A 17,047-nucleotide genomic window follows, 5' to 3' on the forward strand; every position below is an offset into this window, starting at 1 on the left:
AAATTAGATAAGTTAATTACAAAGTTTTGTTAACTAACTAAAGAAAATAATGATTTAAAAAATACTTTCTTATTGTGAAATTAAATCATTGAATAAAGATAGGCAATCCAATATTGATTACGTACCAATACGTACCTATTTTGAAATGAGATTTGATATTTTATGCAGCTTTCCTCAGGGTCTACTAAGAAACACTTTATATTTTTTGTTATAGATTATTTGATAGCTTAATAGACAAATTTATTTTTCTAGAGATACGAATAAAAAAATTCTTATGTGGACACCACATGACCTCCTTGTACGGCCGGCTACAAACGAAAACTTCGCGTCAAAAGCATCGCGGAAGGTAACGTCACTGCGAAAACAACGTGGGAGAAAACAAAGCAAGCAGAAAACATTGCAGTTATAAGACATCGTAGAACAAAACAGCGTCGTCAGAAACAAAGCTATTCAAAAACTTCGCAGTTTAAAATCATCGTCTTCGAAAATATCGTGATAAAATATAAAGCACCTACAAATCATTGCATGCAAATAATATCGCAGACATGTGTTTTTGCAGGCTTTAAAATTTGTAAATACATTTTCGCCTAACGATTTGTAAGCGCAAGGAGAAAAAGGTATATTTTTACACTCATATTTCTGAATTAACTAATAAATTTTTGCTGAGAAATTAAGAAGGAAACTTAAATTATCAGAAACTGAAAGTGAAAAGAAATACTTATTGATGCTACTAAAGTAGTTGACAAAATTTTATGAGATGGTAATTAATAAAAGAATTTTAATAGGGGTAACCAGATGCAGTTACTCATCTTCCTTTTTCTAATTTTCCCGGACGAAAATATGTGTTGAGTGATCATGACAGAAGATCATGAAGAGGATTGTGATGATAAATAAGAGGACTACAGTGACTGATCAATGTCGCACTGTACTGCTGTACTCAATGCCGCAAAAGTGACTGCTGAATTCAAAGTCGCACTCGCAAGCATTGTCAGTACCAAAACAGTACAAAGGTAACTCGAATAGCAGGGTATTTTGGGGCGAGCTGCAATTCCAAAGCCACTCATCAGTGATCTATGTGGCCTGTAAGAGGAGAAAGTGGCACCAAAGTCATTAAACCTGAAATGTAAAGCAATGGAAGACTGACATTTCATCGGAACTCCCTTCGTACTGTTTTTGACTTCTGGGGGGGGGGGTGTCGTCTGGAAAAAGCAGTCTCTAGCTTATGATAGAGTTTGTTTGTTGCTGAGAGTGAAACTTGCCAGGGTTTTGGTCATGGTTTGGGCAGCCATATCATGTTATTCCATGGGACTCATCATTACTGCTCAAGGTCACATTACTGCTAAGGATTATGCGACCATTTGGCCGATCACATCCATCCTATGGTATAAATTTGTTCCCTAATGTGATGCCGTAATCCAAGACGATAGAACTCCTGTTCACTCAGCTCACATTGCCCAGGATTAGTTTTCTCAGCATGAAAGTTAACTGTCACATTTACTGCGGCCACACACATTTACTATATGTTATTGAGCCTTTGTGGGGTATTTTGGAGAGAAATCTACGTGAGCGCTATCCACCGCCATCATCATTAACTGAACGTGCCAACGTTTTATAGGAAGAATGGTACAAGATTCCCTTGCAAAGCATACAGGACTACTATTTACCCATTCTGAGATCACTGCAAGCTGTTTTGAAAAAATGCCAGCGTTTTTCCTACACCGTCTCAGTCACAGCAGTATGCTTTTATTTCGGTGTTTACATATTTTTGTCCAACTACTTAAATATGAGTGTTATAAATATCTGTTTTATGTGTATAAAATCTTTATATATCCTTAAATGCATCATTAAATATACATAAATTATACGTTAATATGCTCTAAGTGTTTACAAACAATAACGGTATTTTCAAGCATTTTTATAAATAAGAATACATAAGATGTCATAAAGGAAGAAATCTATTTCTCTTTGAAATTAAAGAAATATCAAAACTTCGAGTTTTGGTCATAGTTTTTAATTTCCCTTTACTGTGAATATTACGAATGTAACGCTTTGTTTAACAAAAAATGTAATTACCTCTTCATAAGGTTTAGACACGATCATGCCGAAGTAAATCCATATTTCTTCCCAAAATTTGCCATAATTTTCAATTGACCATTTGTGGAAATCCCAATAAGAATCTGCAATGGAATTCACATTCATTTATTTTTGAGGAGTCTGAGAAGTAAAATCATGTTAAAAAATCAATTTTAAATTTTAATGATTACTGTTTACTGAAAGAATGTATAATTTATATACATTTATATCTTTAAAATATTATACATTTAAAAATAATTACGCACTTAAAAAAGCTAAATAAATAGTGACTGTTCATTTAAAAAAGCACATAACGTATCATTAAACTAAGCATTTTCATTTTACATTTTATATGTTTTTACTCTGCGATTGCTTAAATATTGTGAATCTAGACTACATGATGAAAGCAATAAATGAAATCGTCAGCATGGTTACAAACATATTATTACAGCTTTGGGTTGTATAGGGATAAAATGATATAGTATATATCTATGTTAAAGAATATATAGACATATCAACTGTCTTATGTGCATATCATTACTACAGAACCCATTGTTTATTGACTCTGAGAGTTTACGTAAGGCCAAAATAAAAATTCGGAAAAATATGACTATTTGAGAAACTTCGATGGATTTGTTGGCAGTATGATGAAGTAGAATGTACTTCAGAAACGACATGAAAAGTGCTGCATTAAAATAGTTAACTGATGACATTTTAAAAGCTCCTGTACAAATTTAAATGCCAACGGTTCGTATGCCTTGTGATGATAGACATTTTGATAATCTTAGCGTTATTGGATATATATGGAAAAAAAATATGGAATCACAACTTAAATCTCCATCCACTGAGCTAAAAGGAGAAACAATGTGGCATGAACAATGCCTTTCTGGTCTGGAGTGTCATACAGATGCAGAAGCGACTGAAATTGAAAATTATTATCTGCAGAATTATTGTATGCTAAATATAAATGTTGAGCAGATACCAGAACGGTAAAAAATTATGGGTAACATTTTATAAAAATTTGTATAATAAAGAATTATAGTTAAAATTAATATAATAAATGATTTAAAAATTTAGTTCTACTTAGTTAAACTTAGATACGTTTTAATTCAAAGAATGAAATTTACAGTATTTTTTTATGTTTTGAGTAAGTAATGAAAATTAAACTATGTGATTTATTTTAAAAAGTAAATTTTGTAAAGTAGAATAATTTCAAGGTAAGATTTATTTTAGTTTTGTTTTGAAATATAAATTACCTTAAGTGTGTCCTTGAAATTCCAGTTAAAGAAAAAATAAACAAAACAAAATAAATAATGTGTGCTTCCAGTGAAATTGAAAAATTATTTATCAGTCAAAATACATGTGGTTAATCTTAAAATATTTATTAAAATTTTTTATAAACTCGTAAAAATTCCATATTAATTTATGTTTAGTTAATAAAGATATGTGCACGAAACATTAATCCTATTTTGTATCTTTTCTATAGATCTTTCTTCAGATCAAAATCTTTCAGATGATTGTTGAAAGAGAAAGGCAAATATTCTTATCCCCCAAAAAGTAACTCGAAGTTTCAATAAAAATTTTGGTTTATGTAAAGGCAGAAGATTACCAGTTTTTTTATTTTACAGTATTTTAGAGTATTTATGGGATAAAAAGTTTTATAAAGGCAAATATTTTACTGCTTGTAGTGCGATAATTCACTCGTATCCAAAATTAAGAGAATTTGCAAATTATGTTTGTCTTTAAGACAGGTATTTTATCAAAAGTACTAATTATGTTGCCGAAAAATTGTGCAAATTTTCAGAGTCGAATACCTAAGCGTACATGTGCCTGTCTGCGGAGTTGCGGTTATGGAGGGCATATAAGTGCTCGTCAATGGCGTAGCAAGGGTAGGGCAAAGGGGGACATCTGCCCCCGGGCGCAGCATCCAGGGGGAGGGCGCCAAATTGATGATACACATTTCAGAATGAAATATTTTCCATCCTTGAAACACAGAAAGGGGCGTAAAATCTTTAGGTGTCCCCGGGCGCTGGAAACCTTAGCTACACGTCTGGCGCTCTTGGAGATTTTCAGCCGTTTGTGCCCTCGCACTCCATGTTTCTAGCAAAAGTTGTACAAATTTTATAAAGTATCAGGAAAGCCCAGACGTATGGATGGCGGAAGGAGAATTCACGTTAGATTGGAGGTAGGCTAATCCCAAACGCAGCTGGCTACAGAGCTCAGTGTAACGCCTATTGGCTTTTGCAGTTTATGAAAATAGTTTCAAGACACTGAATTTATATCGAAAAGCCACGGAAAAGTCGAACTAGATCCTCAGTGACGGAAAAAAGATCATTATTTGGCATTTCCAGCGGATATAGGAATCCTGTAGCATCATAGCTCTCATGTGAGCTGTATGAAGTCATTAGAAGCCGAGTTTCGAGGTTTACATGAACGTAGACAACGAAAGGCTTCATGAGCTAAACCAGAAGACCCGCTGTTGCCGCACTGCAGCACACAAGAGAATGCATTTAACATGGTGCAGACAACACACGTTTTAGACCAGAGTTCAGTGCAGTGCTGTGCGTTTTTACAGGTTAGTCAAGTTTCAGTATGTACACTTATTCTCGGCGTACCTGAATTTGGAGAAACCGTGTAACACGATGCCATTTCTCCATCATCAGGCAAAAGGGTTCTTACGATGACATAAGTGTAATGGTTTGGGTAGGCATTACGCTGGACAGTCGATACCCCTTCACGTGTGTGACAAAGCCCCTCTGACTGGTAGGAAGTATCGACAGGAGATCCTAGAGCCTTATGTTCGACTTTCCAGAGGTACAGTTGGTCCTAGCCTTCTGCTAATGGAAGTAGAAGCTTGTCCACAAAGTTTAGCAGGTGGTCGAGTACATGGAAAGTGAGAATATTTGCTGCATGTATCAGACTCTGATCAAACTTGCTTAAATGTTTAAATCTCTGTATCTGTTTTAAAATCAACATATTGAAATTTATTACATTTCTAACGCATATTTTATTTTTACTTTTTTCGAAAGCAATTCTTAATTTGCATAAAGCCACCAGCTCATTAATTTTCAAAAGAAATTGAAGTTGCAAAATATTTTGGAGTTGCCTTTTTATTTTGATAACATGCTGTGCTATAAACTGGTAGAAAACACGTGTATATCAAGCAGTTTTGGGTTTTAGGATAACATAAATTTCCTTCAGTTTTCCAAAGGCTAGTTATTTTTAATTTAAATTTAATTATTAATTTTAATCTTACCAAATTTAATAATTATTATTAATTTTAATCTTACCAAAATGTAGACTAAACTTCTCTTCGACGACTTTCTTGAATTTTTCAAGTTCAGTGTCTGGAACTTTCTTGTCCCACAAAATCATTGGTCGGAATCCCACAAGTTTTGAAGGGTCTTCTAAATAGGAGGCAAAAAACATGAAGCGATTAAAATTAACAATTTATTACAAGAAGAATAATCATAAACACTCTTCACTTTTAAGATATTAACCCTTTGAAGGCCAAAACGCCCGAGACGACCTTTCATTCAAATGACCACAACTCCCCGAAATGGCTGAGGTTGCGATATTTTCTTTCCTCCCCCTAAGGTACACAGTAGCAGGTACAATTTTCTCAAATGCGCTGTATAAATTTATTGCAGACAGCTTGTCTCAAAACGCTAATGGAAGCTTCTTTGTTAGGAAATGCAAAGGATATCTTTGTTAGGATTCTTTATTAGGTATAAGGCTTCGGTTTTCTAAGAGTTAATAAACTTTTCCAGACTTAAGTTCTGTTATATTCCTCTGTTCTGGAATTGTCATTTCCACTCCGTAAAACTTTCAATAATTGCCTTTGATTATTGCCTTTCAATAATAATTACGGCATGAGATTATTCACTAAAGAAATGTACAGCATTGACGGCCTGTGCGACAAACATTCATTTTGTTACATTTTGAGCAAAGATTTTTGCGTTTCCTTGTTCACAAACAGATTTCCTCCATTTAAAAAGACATTCTGATCAGATTTATCCCTCAATGTCTCCATTGTTCTTTCCTGTTCTTAGATTCCTTGTCAAGATAAGACATTCTCTTAAAGAAACTATTAATTTAACTTAAAAAACCTTTGCAGTCTTAATTAAGTTCAGAGCCCACCAGTAGCTGAGCATTAAAGTTGCTGAGCGCTGGCTATTCGGTCCTAGAGTTTGAATACTGCGAACGGGCTGGCTGCATGGGCGTTTTCGTTTTTTTTTTTTTTTTTTTTTTTTTTTTTTTTTTTTTTTTTTTTTTTCTCATGTGTAACGTGTATACTAGCCAGTTTGTTAGGTCCCAGTCTTGGATTTCTAAGATGATCAGAAGCTGTACAAGTCGGCATTTTTCACTTGCATCAAACTCGTTTTGAAGAAGAAGGGAAAGTCATTTTGGATGAAACTGTCACCTGTGACCAGACAGGGGTGCAACATTATCTCCTCTCCCCTCCCACTCAAGGCGTGCAGTCGTGAAGTAGAGAATGGAACTACCGTGAGAGCCAAAACTCGATCATCACGGAAAAGTTTTGTCCGTGATATTTGGCCTCTGAATGTAGGAAGTACTTAGAAGAGAAGAGTTAGTTCTGATGACGTAGCAATGTTGACACTGACTAAAAAGATGTAATTCGCTGCAAAGAAATAAATGTTTTAAATTGGAAAATCAGCCTTGAAAAAACTATGAAAAAAAACTTTAATTTAGAAGATAAAGTGTTATTACTGTATGCATTTATAACGTTTAAAAAGTTAATAATTCCTGTTCCTAAATCCGTTAAAGCGATGGATCCTGTAAATCCAGTATTAAAGGCAATTCAGGTTATCTTAGACGATGCGACGGACACCAAAAAAAGCAATTTACTAATACTTTAGGAACCTTTAGGCCTGCGGTAAAGTCACTTAACAATGTTACTTCGGCTCGGGTTTGAATCCCAGCGAACGGGCTGGCTGCATGGGCATTCTCATGGTTTTCCCTGTGCGCAACGTGTATACGAGTCAGGTTCCCTTAGAAGTCCTTTATGAAGACATGCTTTCCTTTAGGCAGACAGCAGTCGTGTGCTTTGCCGTAATCAGATAAACCAAACCAAAATAACCCTTTCAGGAAGTATCAGAAATTCTGGCTTAAGAACGTATGTTCCAATAAATATTATTTCAATGTTGACTGGATAATGGCACTTGAATGAGGTTTGTTCTATGAGTATTTTTCATGTATATAAGATCATACAATTACATACATTTTCATTTAGAGTGACTCTTGATTAATGAAAGTTAAAGCTCGTGGTTAACTCCAAATCAGGGTTAATCCAGAGGCAGAAAAAAACACAGAAAAAAAATAATTCATATTTTTTAATCAACAAAAGAATGCCATTTACAATTACCGTGTACAACGCGCAAAAAAAGAAAAAAATCTGATGTGTACACCACATGACTTCCTTGTATGGAATATTAAATTATACGCAATTTTTTTTGCATTTCATTTAAACTTATTAGATTGAATTAAACCTACTTCGCCGACACCGCATAAACCACAATAGAATAAATGCATTCTTTAAAATTCACTTTGTTTACCATAGCGACACTCTGGCGACTTCACTTAACAGTACTATATTTCGTTCATATTATAACTCAATGCACAAAATTTATATCATTTAAAGAATTACCTAATCGTTGCCACATGTTCTATTCAAATACTATAATAAAGCTAGAACGCTGTATAAAAGAAATTAAGCAAACAAAACAAAAAAGAAACAGTTTTTCACAGACGATTGAGTATTTCTCATTCAATTAATTCAGTTTTCACTTCGCAACAAGGCAAAAATACATAAAAACTCAAAATATCTATGTTAAAAATTACGAAGTAAATCTTAAACACTTATTTCCTCGAAAAAATTCCAGAAAAAATTAAGCATGATTTAATTGGCAATAATAAATGAATGCGCTATCTTTGTTGTTGCGAAGCTAAGTTTCTCTAGATTGGCAACAAATCCACTATTCTGCTGTTTCAAATGTAAACATCAATGGCCGCCATAAAAAAAAGGCTTAGCGGCACTTAGACAACTTTAAAATTGTTGATAATTCTAAAAATATTGCATACAGATTTACTAAAGGCATAAAACCCTTAACCGGAAGATAAGAAGAACATGATTCAATCATTTTTAAAGCAAAAAATGTACAATTTACAAACATATAAGAGTAAAGAACCTGAGATCACTGAGCCGGGTAACAGAGTGGATATATATATATATATATATATATATATATATATATATATATATATATATACGTTTGGGGCGGCGGATTGCAACCAAAATACTAGTAGCACATCTACATGTTATAGCAGTCCTATATACAAAATTTCAACGTTCTGAGGCTACTCGTTTTTGAGTTATGCGAGATACGTACGTATGTACATACGTTCGTAGAGACGCCACGAAAAATTCTCTTCAGAATTAATTTTAAAGCAGTTTTATAATTTTTTGGAGGAAACGAATGTTTTATTCTGTCCTTACGTACATATATTACGGAAATACATCGTTAAATTGCATTTGAAAGAGGTCAAAATGGGATATTTTCGTTGAAATATGCTGCCTGAAACTTTTCGCGATTACAATACTTCCTTTTTACTTCGTACAAGGAAGTAAAAATGGGACAGTTCTATATCTTCCGTTCTAGTGGGCCAATTGACGAAATTCAATTCGTGTTTTTCATGTCTCGAAAGCGCAACTTAGGATATGTGTTAGATTTATATATAGCATTATTCTAATAGAGGTATTTTGGAAAAAAAATCGGACTTTTTCTGAAATTATGGCCAAGATTTTTTCATATTTCGATTCTACGACTCAAATTACACCCAACTGCCAAGTTTTGTAAAAACCGCATGACTGGTTTTTAAAAAATTAGTTTTAAAATCTTTAGCTCCTCAATGTTAATTGAATTTTATCTATATTTATTGATATCTCCTTTTTATTAAACTTACTTGATTCTTTCTTTCATATTTCGAAATTTAGGTTCATTCCAAATAAAATTCGATTATACTTTATTACTTATTTTTAAAATTTGTATTTTTAAATGATTTTTACATATTTTTTGAAAAACATTTTGAATTATAACTTATAACATTTTCCCCATTGTCTTAGATGTATTTCTAAGCGTACCTGTAAAAAGTTAGAGTTTTTTTATTCAAAATTCCCTAAGATATACGTGAATTTACATCTTGGCGTATTTATTATAATTTATAATAACGAAAATGGTTTATGCAGTTTGTTAAAATTATTTGAAAGTAGGAAAAGATGACCTTTTTTTCGCTTTTGCGACAATGAAAAAAAAGGAAAGGAAAGTAGGTTGCTGTAAATTAAGATTTTTTTTGTCTTATTACGTGCTCGCCCTTAGGCACTACGCGGAAAGGGAGGAATGCCCCGTGGAGGTCTGTTTAAGGGAAACTGGCTCATATCTACGTTACACATGTGGAAAACCACGAAAACGCCCATGCAGCCAGCCTGTTCGCCGGGACTCGAACCCCGGATCGGACTACCAGTGTTCAGCGGCTATAACCGCTCGGCTACTGGTGGGCAAATTAAGAAGTTAGCCAAGTGAGATTTTCTTAGCGCAAAGTAAAAAAAAAATGGTTCAAGATAAATTTTTGAATTTCTCACCAAAAATTACAAAATTTAATAACTAGGCATAATTTGAGTCGTAGAATCGAAGAATGGAAAAAAACTTCGTATGTTATTCCAGAAAAAGTCCGATTTTGTGTCAAAATACCTATGTTAGAACAAAGTTATATATAAATCTAATATATATTCTAAGTCGCTCTTTCGAAACATGGAAAACGCAATTTAAATTTTGTCAATCGGCCCAGTCGAACGAGAAATATAAAACTGTCCCCCATGTTATTTAAAGGAAGCAAATCAAATTCCGTTCAAACTTACGTAAGAGTTATAGTAAGTAGTACGTAGAGTTTTAGTAAGTTTATCTGACAGCTATCATTGTTGCCACTGAACACATGGATTTTAATTTTCCTTTCTGTATTTTCCGGGAAAATTTTTATTTAAAATAGCAAATTTTCTATCGCTCTCTAATAAACAAACTTAAATTCTTTTTAGACAGCATCCTATTGATTTTGCATGTGCATGTTACCAGATTTTACAGAGAGTTAGGTGGCCACCGGCCAAGTAGTAAAAATCGGTGAAACATTGATAGTTCGATCTCGGCTAGATTCTAGGCAAACGGGCTGACTATAGGGAGGATTTCGCGGTTTTCCTCATGTGTAACGTGGACTCAACTCAGTTTCCCTTAAAAAATTATCCACGAAGGCATCCCTCCTATTAGGAAAATAGGCGTAGCGGGCTTTTGCTCTAAGTAAGTAAATCAAAGTATAATACAATATTATATCTACGCAAACTGGGAAAATGAAAATTTGTAAGATTCAGTAAACGTTAACTTGTTCCTGAACACTTCCTGCGTCACAATGAAATGATATTTCAGTCTTCATGGCACTCACATTTTGTAATGAAAATGAAGGACACAAATTAGAAGAAAAACAAACTACATTTTTTATTTGCAAAATTATACTTTTCCTTAGTCTTTTAAATATTTTAAAATTTTGATTTCAATATAATCTAGAATTCTTTTCAGAAGCATGTGCTTACAGTCGGTTGATTAAATTTCACATGAAAAGTCATAAATATTTACGAATTTGTTTTGCATTTTGTACAATATAAACTGAATCTGCTTGTTATTGTCAGCTCTTTTTTTTTTTTTTTAGATTTTTTTACTTATGTACACTCATGTCCATAAATTAAGGATAATGCAAAATCAGGCAAAGGAAGAATTAGAAGCAAAACAAATTTGACTTATTTGTAAAGCTTATTTATTAAACAAAAGGTAAAGAGCAAAAAAAAGATGCTATATGTTTGATATTATTAAAAAAATTAGCGATTTTTTCTCCCTGGAGCAAATTACAAAAAACACCTATTTACAGATAACCATTATTACATGGTTGTTGGTATGACTGGTAATGCATTGTATGTCTCCCAGACGATGCAATACAGTCCGTACAACGCCTAGGCATGCTGAGTATCAAATTATCGATCTGATCTTGGGAGATATTACACCACTCAAATAGCAATGCTCTCCGAAGTTCCGGTAAACATGTAGGAGGAGGTTGACGGGCTGCAACGCGTCGGCCAAGCATTCCCCAACGTGCTCTACTGGATTCAAATCCGGTGAGAATGCTGGACAGTCCATACGGGTAATATCCTCCGATTGAAGGCATTCGCTTACGATGTTTGCACGATGAGTACGGGCGTTGTCATCTATAAATACAAATTGTGCTCCCATGGCGCCCCGAAACAAACATACATGTTGTTCAGAATGACGTCCCGATACATTTGGCTTGTCATAGTTCCAATTTGAACATGCAGGTCAGTTCTGGAACCCAGAGTAATTCCACTCCAAACGAGCACTCCTGCACCCCCGTAACGGTGTCGTTCAATGATGTTTTCTTGGTGGTAACAGGTACCTGGAGCCCTGAACAAGTGCCCTGAACCATATGCCCTGAACCATATGCCCTGAACAAGAGGTCAGCTTGTCTCAGGAGCTCCAGTGTTTAGTCTCCAAGCAACTTGGTACTCATTTTATCGACTCAAGTGATGGAAATCAAGGGATGAAAGGCTGAGTTTACCTTGCCCAGCCCGGGAATCGAAACCCGGACCTGTGGTGCTGCTGCGCGATGTGCTAGCCATTGCTAGCACATCGCGCCTTAATTTTAAAAGGAACTGCGAAGTCTTAGTCGTCGTTGGAATGTGTGACAGCGATAAACTACATCAGCATTACTGATGGAGCATTTTCGAGAGTAGAACATAATAACAGTTATGAATAGCTTCACACTTCTATTTGTTCAAAAATTTCTGATACGCGGACTGGGGCACAAGCGGATAGCTATTTTTCTATATCCTGTAACTAATTTCTCAAAACCGAAAAAAGTAAAAGTAAATTGGATCGTATTTTGAAAACACTACTCAAAAACTGTCTGCCTGTGGGAAGGTTTCTCTAAAGGAAATGGATTCATATTCATGCTACTTCTTTCAAAAAAAAATTCGAGAACCTAGGGAGAATGCCATTTTGAAATAAGACAATAACCAGTCAAAAGTTGCAGAAAATTAATAACTTACTTTCTTAGATCAACTTACTAAGTCTTATACCATTGCGAATAATATGATTACGCTAAGCTTCAGCAGATCATTTATTGCTCGAGAGAAGCCTCTTGGTTATGTTTATTGTTTCCAGACTGCAAATTTTGTATCGTAAAAAATCTGATCTGTAACGCCACAAGACTTCCTTGTACGGACTATTGAATTTTACGCAATTTTTTCGGGTAGTTCATTTAAACTTATTTCCTCGAATTTCATTAGAGATATATTTCTCATTCAATTAATTCAGTTCTCATTTCGTGGCAAGGCAAAAATATATAAAAACTCAAAATATCTTCATTAAAAATGGAAAGATATAGAAAAACATAAAACACCAAATACAGTTAAAACAATTTTAAAAAAAACAATTTTTACAAATAAAATTAGTGTTTGGACGCAAAACAAAAAATTCGGCCAGCAGGCAGCAAGGGAGATATTTCGGTGCAGAAAACTAAAAGTTTCGTTTTCGTCCCACTCTGCAAAAAGACACTGAAGGTGCAGAAACTGACTTCATTCACTATTACGCTAAGTTTCAAATATAAACAAATATGGCTGATATGATAAAACTAATTAGGCTTAGCTGCACTTAATGAACTTTTAAACTTTTGATAATTCTACAACTATTACATGCATATTAATTAAAGGCATAAAAACCTTATCCGGAATATAAGAACAAGATAATTCAATCATTTTGAAAGTACAAAATGCACAGTTTACCAACATATAAAAATTAAAAATCGGAAGTCATTCAGCCGAGCAACAGAGTAAGAGTATATATATATATATACTTTTGGTGTGGCCGATTGCAACCAAAAAGGGAGGTGCACAACTACATGTTATAGCAATCGTATATACAAAATTTCAATGTTCTGAGGGGGCTCATTTTTGAGTTATGCGAGATCCGTGCATACATACGTATGCATGTATGCACATACGTACAGACGCCACGAAAAAATCTCTTTTAAATCCATTTTAAATCAGTTTTATAATTCGTTTAGGGGAAGAAAGTCCTTTACTCTATCCTTACGTATTTATGTCACACAAAAACATAGTTAAATTGCATTCCAGAGCGGTCAAAATGGATAGTTTTTTGAAATATGAAACCCACAATTTTTCGTGATTACAATACTTCCTTTAGTTCGTACAAGGAAGTAAAAATCTAAAATACTGTTTTGAAGTAAAAATCGGAAATACTGTTACTTGACGGAAATATTTGTTGCACGTCTGGCTTGAAAACGATTCAACACAAATACAACAAATAAATCTTTAATCAAATCTTTTCCTCGTAAAATCAGTGCACAAGTTTCCACGTTGCATTAATTTATGATGCAATAGCAAATTTTTCCTTTATCATGTGGGTTTGCAATTTAAAAAGTTTATATTATATAGAAGATTATAATCTATAATCTTAATTCCTGGAGGCTTAATATTAAATTAATATGCTTATTGTACCGACTTACCTTAAAACTCTATCTGGTGGTAAACTGAAATTTCCATACCAAAATCATATTGCAATTTCTGTTAATAAGTGGTGCGAAACTATTCACATTTTGCGCTATAATTTAAAGTTTTAAGATTGCACTCTTTTTTTAAGAAATTGTATGTGTCTGAAGAATTATTAAACAGTAAAGAAAGAAATTAAGTTGTCATTATTTTAACAGGCCTTAATATGAAAATTAGGATTTAGCAACCCTTTGGGAATTAAAAACAAGAATATACAATGCATATTTAAACAAAATACAAAAACAAGATGATAAATAAAAATTATGTAATATGATGAATGATAACCATGTACATGATAAATTAAAGCAGTTAAAGATAATATTGCAAAAATAATTTTCATTCATATTTTTATACAACGAGAATTTTATTAAAATATGGAAAAATTAGCTAACATTTGTACTCATATCAAACATTATTAATAAATGTTTACATTAGAATAATTTATTTCAAACAAAGCACACTAGGGCTATTTGCATAAGCGCAAGAGCAGATTTCATCTAATGTTCCCAGACAGATAAAATACGAAGGTATAGCATTGTTATCCAATACCAACAATCTCTCGAAAGACTTTCAGTTGGACGATTTTTATGTTCCCCCTTACTGCGAAGACACTAAAATCACAAATTCACTAGTCTTATCCGGATTCAAACCCAGATCGAACAGCATAGAAATCAGTCAGCTTGTATTAATTTCTAAACAGTACCATAAGAATAAAAAAATAAGAAATTCGTTAAAAATTTACAAAATATGAAATAGAAAATGAAACAAATTCGAATCACTATCAACGGCTCCTCGAAAATCTTTCAACTGGACGATTTTTAGGAGCCCCCATACCTCAAAGGCACTAAAATTACAAATTCATAAGCCTTGTCAGGGATTCAAACCTGAATCGAACAGCATAGAAATCAGTCAGGATGAACTAATCTCTAAACAGTTCCTTAAGAATAAAAAAAAATAAAAAATTCCTTAAACTTTTACAAAATATGATGAAATAGGGAATAAATAAAAATTCGAATCACAATCACAGTTTCTTAATAAAAATTCGTAATAGTTTACAAAATGTGAAATAGATAATAAAACAAATTCAAAACTCAAAATTCGGGCTTTCAGGTGCTCATGTTCGGGTACAGAACTACGTTATTCAAAATTGGATGGCTCTAGGTCCTGTCATCTTTTAACAATGCGAACAACATGTATAGATTCATGAAGATTCTGCATTATACCATTTCTTTAAATATAATACAGGGCGATGATATTTAGTGGCAGCAATTTGAAAAGTGATTCAGACTTTTAGAGTGAGTCAACTCAAAATGTCGTTTTGAGAACAATAGCCCTTCTGGGCTAGAGCTCCTTTGGGCTAATAAAGAAAAGGATTTTATATGAGTTATTTTCTGATGATATTTCAATTAAGTTTTAGAATCTGAATGCCCGAGTCGATATATTTTAAGGTTCTATTTCTCTAAATTTTCGAAGTTCCAGTTCTCTAAATCAAATATTATTTTTTTTTAAGTTTAGAATTATCAGAATTATAGAAATAAAATTTAGAATTATCAAAATCCGAATCAGTTTCCCTCTGAATTTAAGAATGAGAGTTTTTTTTTTTTTTTTTTTTTTTTTTTTTTTTTGTTTTTTGTTTTTTGTAAACTAAAACTGTATTTCAGGGTTAAAGATTTAAGGATATGAATTTAATGTATAAATTCATGGAACTTTAAATTTAAATCCTTTGAATTTTATCTTGCAGGTTTAAAAGTTATTTGAAAATTGAAATTACGTTATAAGGAATTTCTGCCGCCTTTTTTTACACGCCTTCGTGGTGTAGTGGTCAGCATACTCGGCGTGTATACGAGAAGTTCCAGTCCCGGCGATAGCATTGCTCATTTTTCTTGTCTCCTGATTTGAAATAGCCTAACGGCTCTACAACGTAAACACTGGAAATTTCAAATTTCAGTTCCTAAAATTTTTATTATTGTAAAAGAATTATTTTTCGTAGCAACGAAACCAACCTGAGGTATACTTTTTAAACACCTAAGTAAAAATACATTTTTATATATTTCTGATAAAGAGATAAGGAAAAAGCAGGAATTCAAAACAAAAAAATGCAAGAATGTCAGAGAAATACAAGAAAGTTTGAAAAATGCTAGAAAGTCAACTGAATCAAGAAAATGCAAGAAAGCGTTCAAATAAAAAAAAAAAAAAAAAAGTGCATGAAAGTCAATTGAATCAAGAAAAAGCAAGAAAGTTAGAGTTAAAAAAGAAACAAACAGAAAAAAGAAAAAAAAATTCTATTGAATCAAAAGTTGTAAGTCGGGCAAATTAAAAAAAAAAAAAAAAAAAAATGCAAGAAAGTTATCTTTCTTTATCAAGTAATTAATATCATTATTCTAATGAAGTTCTATAATAATTCTATCTTAGACGAAAGTGAATATGATGTTAAAATTAGCGTCAATAATAAGTACTATTTTCTATCATCATTTGCTCTTGTTTCTACAACTATTAAATTCCTGTTGTCTTATTACGTTGCATATTTTAATTTTAAATATTTTATACTCACTTTTTCCCATGTTGTTCTTTCCAACAAAATCAGAAAAACTATACATTAAAAAGAAAATTAATCTAATTTATTCAACTGGCTTCTAACAGACAGCATAAATAGCAGATAACATTTCAGTTTTACGTGTACTGCAGCACATGGTAGGTTCCTTAACAGCTACGATGCTGATAACAGTTGGTATCGATAAAGTAAATAACAACAATCGCAATGGATTATTCGAGACAAAAACTGCTGCTGGTTCAAGGGCAGTATTTCACTAGACATAAAATATCGTCATAGCAGGAATCGATGCGTTGTAAGATCATTTTATCAGATATATCAAAGTACATTATTGATGCTAAATATTAAAGTCAAAATTATTGTTATCAATAACAAAATTAAACTTTAGCATTTTTCTGGAAAAAGATAATTCATAACATTTCTGCAAAATACATAACATTAAAAAAAAGTAAATGTGTATCGAGTATTTTTATTTTTTCGCATTAAAGGTATGTTTAGTAATTTACTTTTTCTCTTGGGGTTTCTAGACAAAATTATGTAATTAATTTATCATCAAAATATCTCTACATATAATAAAAGAAAGAGTCTGACTGTGTGTCAGTGTGTGTGTGTCTTTCGTTCGCGCTGCGCGTGAGCTAATAGACCCACGGCTACGAAATTTGGTACATATGGTGCGTCTAGACAAGAGCCAGTGCACCTCGAAGCGATTTTTTCGAAATTCG

At 33.0% G+C, this 17,047-nt stretch overlaps 1 protein-coding gene across 2 annotated transcripts in view; it reads right to left on the minus strand.

Annotated features, from left to right (window-relative positions):
• The window catches only part of LOC118183308 (acetoacetyl-CoA synthetase-like), a 64,817-nt gene extending 48,354 nt beyond the window's left edge, over positions 1-16,463 (minus strand). For both annotated transcript variants that reach the window (XM_035352800.2, XM_035352799.2), the window contains exons 1-3: positions 16,326-16,463; positions 5,364-5,480; positions 2,074-2,177 (exon numbers count right to left, since the gene is read on the minus strand). In XM_035352800.2, the coding sequence (XP_035208691.2) occupies positions 2,074-2,177; positions 5,364-5,480; positions 16,326-16,371 (267 nt within the window). In that variant the 5' untranslated portion in view covers positions 16,372-16,463. The remainder of the gene's footprint in view (positions 1-2,073; positions 2,178-5,363; positions 5,481-16,325) is intronic.
• Positions 16,464-17,047: the final 584 nt, after the last annotated feature.

This window comes from Stegodyphus dumicola, chromosome 7 (genome assembly GCF_044657685.1).
Source record: "Stegodyphus dumicola isolate Sdum_Otavi_A_Nest chromosome 7, ASM4465768v1".
Classification (NCBI taxonomy): domain Eukaryota; kingdom Metazoa; phylum Arthropoda; class Arachnida; order Araneae; family Eresidae; genus Stegodyphus; species Stegodyphus dumicola.